The 5,246-nt window shown below is 39.2% G+C and overlaps 1 protein-coding gene across 1 annotated transcript; it reads right to left on the minus strand.

The window, feature by feature from the left end:
- Positions 1-1,753: 1,753 nt before the first annotated feature.
- On the minus strand, positions 1,754-3,642 carry LOC112845999 (uncharacterized). Its single transcript, XM_025905184.1, has 2 exons — positions 3,402-3,642; positions 1,754-2,802 (listed from the first exon to the last, which is right to left on the minus strand). Exons 1-2 carry the CDS (start codon positions 3,640-3,642, stop codon positions 1,934-1,936), a joined length of 1,110 nt encoding a protein of 369 aa, XP_025760969.1. The 3' UTR covers positions 1,754-1,933.
- Positions 3,643-5,246: the final 1,604 nt, after the last annotated feature.

The following is a 5,246-nucleotide window of genomic DNA, read 5'->3' on the forward strand; positions in this document are numbered from 1 at the left end:
ATTCAGGTGTATTGACCTAGGGTCATATCATGCAGGACACCGACCGTGTACTGCTTTTGTTAGTGTAAACTTCCTCATTATGTTAAATCTTGAGTATTGACAGTGAGAAAAAACTATTGTTTGTTACAGGTGCAGAATGCTGTGATCAGTGGAAAGACAGGGCTTGCGTGTACAGATGAGCAGCGCAGGTGGAATGCAGGGACAGCAAAGAACCTTGAACCTAAACGTCTAAGCCAGATAAACTTCAGACATCACAGGGCAGAGGAGCAGTACGATGCGAACTCCCGGACTGCAGTGACACAATCTCTCCCTAACACACCATATCACCTTACACATCAAGACTTTATTGACAGTGTTAGCAAAGCACCAGTGAAGCCACTTTTCCTCCTCAAGAACACATTAATTGGAAAGTGTTACAATGCCTCGCCATCTGCAGGTCTTCACCGCAATAGTAAAGTTGATGAGCAATTTTTTCAGCCACACCAAGCACACAGTTACGAACTAAGCTGTAATCCATGCAGGGCATTCTACCAGGCATACATTCAAGTTTCTGAAGAGCAAGCAGAACAATTACAAGAAGAAACAAAAGAGCAAAGTGCATCTGATTTGTGGCACAACTGCAGGAAAATCAGACTTACAGCAAGCTCCGCTAAAAAAGTTCCAGTACGTGCCACCACAAAAAATGACAAATTTTTATCTGAGCACATGTACCCTTCCTTTCGTGGGAATTATGAAACAAACTATGGTAAAGAAAATGAAGTTAGAGCTTGTCATCAGCTGAAAGAACAGGGTATGAACATCCGTCACATGGGTAGTGTTATCAGCATCCAGGAGCCATGGCTCTCTGCGAGTCCTGACGGGGTCATTGACTCAGATGTGCTTCTAGAAATAAAATGTCCTGTGCCGACTTATCCTTCACTCACGGAGCAGCTTACCCAGAAATGCAGCGATATCAAACTGGTAGATGGAGAACTGCAGCTGCAGAAAACTGGCAGCAGAGGCTATTACATGCAAGTGCAACTTACAATGTTTTGCACAGGGCTCAAGACTGCCACACTTGTGATCTGGACACCTAATGAGCAGGTTTCATTTACAGTGCAATATGATGAAGCATTTGTAAAGGAACAAGTAAAGCGCTTGAGAGGGTTTTACTTCTCATATTTCTTACCTCGACTTGTCGAGGAGTATGCAGCAGGACGGTTTCAGTTGAATGAGAGATACTTGAAGATAATGGGCAAGGTTTAATGCATGTTACAACTATAAATGGGACAGTCAGACACCAACATGTCTGCAGAGTTTGGTCTCTGTCTTGTGAATGAAAGGAGACATTCAATATGAAATCTGTTAAATATTTCAATACAACTAAAATGTACATAGTTGTAACATGGTGGGAAATGAATGACAAACTGACAACAATAAATGTTGTGAATAGTTCTGTATTTCTGTAATCTTCCAACACAAAAAAATGTCAAGAATGCACAACTATTATTGTAGATTTGAGAAAAACATTTTTTTTCATTTGAAGAACTTATCACATTGTTTCAATAAAAAAGTAATTGTTCAATTGATTGCAATTTTTATTTATATATATATATATATATATATATATATACATACATACATACATACATACATACATACATACACACACACACACATATATACACATATACATTATACATATATACATATGTATATATATGTATATATATATATACACACATACACACATATACACACACACACACATATATATATCTGTACTGTAACACATAACCTTTCTTCTAGAACAGAAGATACAAAAAGGGAATTATTTACTCTCTACATATATGTACATCAAATTTTTACTTCAAAATAATTACATTACACAACTTGATGTCCTGAGTAACCATCTTAATATCCCTGAGTCCACAATTGTTCATAACATACACAATTATTGTGTATCACGAATGAGATCCTCTCTTAAGTTGACTAGAGCAGCACATATTCTCAGTATCTTGTCTACTTTAGGAGCCATGCTTATAGGAACAATTTGTGAAAGTATTTTGTAGACTTTCAAGCGTCTGATTGCTCTTTCAACATGGATTCTTACATTTGCAATCCGACGTGTGTATGTTACCTGTTCCTCGGTTAGCTGTCTACGTTTTTTTGTGAAAGCGGGTATTACTAATCTAACTTTTCTCTCAAAGAGTAAGTCTTTAATTGTAAAACCTCTATCTGCCATGACTTCATCACCAGGTTTTAGGTATGTTAATATTCCAGAGTCCATTGTGATAAATTTGTCACTACATCGGCCGCCATATGCCGCAGACACAAACATGATTAGTCCACATGGTGCAACAGCAACCAAATATTTGACTGTGTTGTGTGAATAATAATGGCTGTATGATTCTCCTCTTGAGCCCAGATTTCTGGGTTTCTGTAAAAGGGTCTCACTGCAGTCTATAATGCATGTAGCATTTGGAAAGTTATTCTTGAAGGCTTCAGGCATAGTTGCTTGAATAGTTTCTTTTGGCAGCCATGGAATTAATGGTCGGAGAACTTCCTCCAGCTTGTCTAACCAGTGTGAGATGATCTTGCTGGCCATGCTTTGTGATATATGAAACTGGCGGCTTAGGTCACCTATTACACGGTTACTCTTTAATTTCATAAGTGTCATGAGGACTTGATCTCGGACAGGCACTGTAAATTCATTGTTGTCATATCCTTCCAGTGTCGACACAAGTGTGTTAAATGTTTCTAAGGCTATCCCAGTGTACAGCAAAGCGTCTGCATCATTTTGAAGAATGAAATATGTGGAGTCTGAATAAGACAAAAATATGATCAGATGTACACTCAAACTGTTAGCATAAGAGAAACTGTAAAGTGTCACTTAGCTTATTATATTTTTGAGTGACATTTCTCATTCTACATTCTTTCACACAAATGCAAAATCATAAATGTCAACATAAAATGTTCCTAAGTCCCCTAAAAATTAGTCACAATTTTATTCAATTACTGTGATTAGATTTTATTTTTCATTCTAAAAAAGTCACAAATGTTGGTATTTTTGCAAAGGTTGCCTTTAACGTTTTTACTTGAGTTTTCAGTTTTTGACATGAGTTTCTTGAGTTTTTACTTGAAAAAACAAGTTCTTTATAAACACAAACCTGAGAAAACACAAACCTAAGACTTTTACAGCCCTTGGGGCTAATCTCTCTGGGACAATTAAATGAAGCCATGCGGCTGGTGTTAATTACTAACCACGGGTGTAAACTTTCGTTAAAATTGAGACTTTGCTGCTAATAACCAGCTAGTGCTGATACTAACGCCATTCACCATAGGCTATTATTTAGTAAAAGTAAAGAATTGCGTGATTAAAATGCGAAACGGTGGCAAACCACATTTACACTTTCACTTACCTGGTACAGATTCTGTGTTGTTCGTATCACTGGAAGCTGTCACACTCAAAGTGGTCCGAGTGAGCTTTCTTCTTTTCTTTGGTGGGGGTCGGTCATAGCCCAGATAAAGCTCCGGGTCGGGGTGTAGCTCTGTGGGCTTTTTGTCGATAAAATGAAAGGAGCAAACATAAACTCTCTTTGGAGGGTGTTTGAGTCTTAAAGCTGCCAGCCACGCTAGTTTCCGATCCTCCTTCCGCGGCATAGAGTGCAGTGCGTAGGGCGGTGGGCACGGACAGGCCTTTCTAAGTTGTTGATGCTCAAGGCAAAATGTTTCTAATGCGTTTTTCAGTTTTCTTGAATTATTGTGGCAGCCGACAACAGCACACGTTGAACCCGAGCTCATCCTCGAACAGGTAAAGCCACTTATTACCGCACAAAGTAACTGATTTTGTTGCTAGCAACGACTGAACGCTGGCTCCGGCTTTGAGTAACCGGAAGTATAAAACCGGACAACGGAAGCAGTGGTCTGTCATGGCAGCCTACGTACGCTTTTACAGAAACCTGTGGATAGGAAGACACACATAACAGAGGGCATGCTGGAGAAGACACACAGACAAGAACAGGAAAGAAAACATATCAAATGAACAAGTACCCAAGAACTAGAAACTCAAACAATGAAGCACAAGAAAACCAAACTATACCAAACTAAGACTGAATCAAGATATCATCATAAACCAAGTCCAAAAGTCCATAAACCCAAACACTGTGTCAACGAACCCTAACAACGATACTGTCAGAGTCAGCAGCAGACCAATTTAATGTGTGTCTGTGAGAACCTGTTTGTACACCTGTGTGAACACGTGTGTGTGTGTGAGTGTGTGTGTGTGTGTGTGTGTAAATGCATATGCATGCATCATATTACTCATGTTTGAAGGACAACACAAAAGGCCAGTGATGAGGAGGAAACAATTTCTGTTGTTGTGTGACTTGTTAACAGATATGCCACCTGTAATTAATATTTCTGGTTTTTGTTTTTGTTTTTTATTATTCATTCATTTTTATTCATTTATTGCAACACAGTGTCAGTAAGTGTCAGAGTAAGGATGAAGTTACTTAATGCTGCAAAAACATTTTTAGTAAAAGAGCTGAACATTTCTGCCTTTTCTATTTTTCTCTTTAAAGCAGGTGGATTACATTTATTTTCTTTTTTATACACACACACACACACACACACACACAAACACACACACATACAAACACACACACATACATATAAAAAACATATAAAAAACTTAAGTTTACTGTGAGCTAGGCAGTGCACTTCAAAGAAGTCCAACAGGAAGGACTGTGTCTGTAGCAGAGTCTGATCCTGGCTTTGTAGATACATACAGATATAATAAAAATCCTTCCCCGGATGACAGCAACATGTGAACATTCAAAGAGCACAGTGTAGAACAGCTGACTGCAGACTGTTTGATGTACACCACTGTAACATGTGAACATCTGCAGCTGCTGCTTGGATTGAATGTAGTGAGCCTTCAGCTGCAGTACAACCGTCAGCAGAGATCATTCAAACTGGAGCACAAATTTAACACAGCCGCTCCACCCAAAGACACCTTCCTAAAATCCAACATGGCTGCTGTGTGTAAACAGGAAGCGTTGGCTCCAACTTTAAAGACTAAGAGGAAGTGGAGTGAGGTCATCCATCTTTGATTCCTGGTTCACACTGAAACACGAGGAGTCGGAGGATTTTTTTCTTCTCTGATGTGTTTGTGCCTCCTTGTGTGAAGGAGAAGATAAAGTGGATCAGGGGTGTCGAACTCCAGGCCTTGAGGGTCGGTGTCCTGCAGGTTTTAGATCTCACCC

This window comes from Oreochromis niloticus, linkage group LG3, assembly GCF_001858045.2.
Source record: "Oreochromis niloticus isolate F11D_XX linkage group LG3, O_niloticus_UMD_NMBU, whole genome shotgun sequence".
NCBI lineage: Eukaryota > Metazoa > Chordata > Actinopteri > Cichliformes > Cichlidae > Oreochromis > Oreochromis niloticus.

What these genes read in the sequence shown, in the direction of transcription:
- LOC112845999 (XM_025905184.1), bottom strand. Translation starts at nt 3,642, where the DNA reads ATGCCGCGGAAGGAGGATCGGAAACTAGCGTGGCTGGCAGCTTTAAGA. An exon ending in CAACACAGAATCTGTACCAG is followed by an intron (nt 2,803 to 3,401) that starts GTAAGTGAAAGT and finishes TGTCTTATTCAG; the next exon opens with ACTCCACATATTTCATTCTT.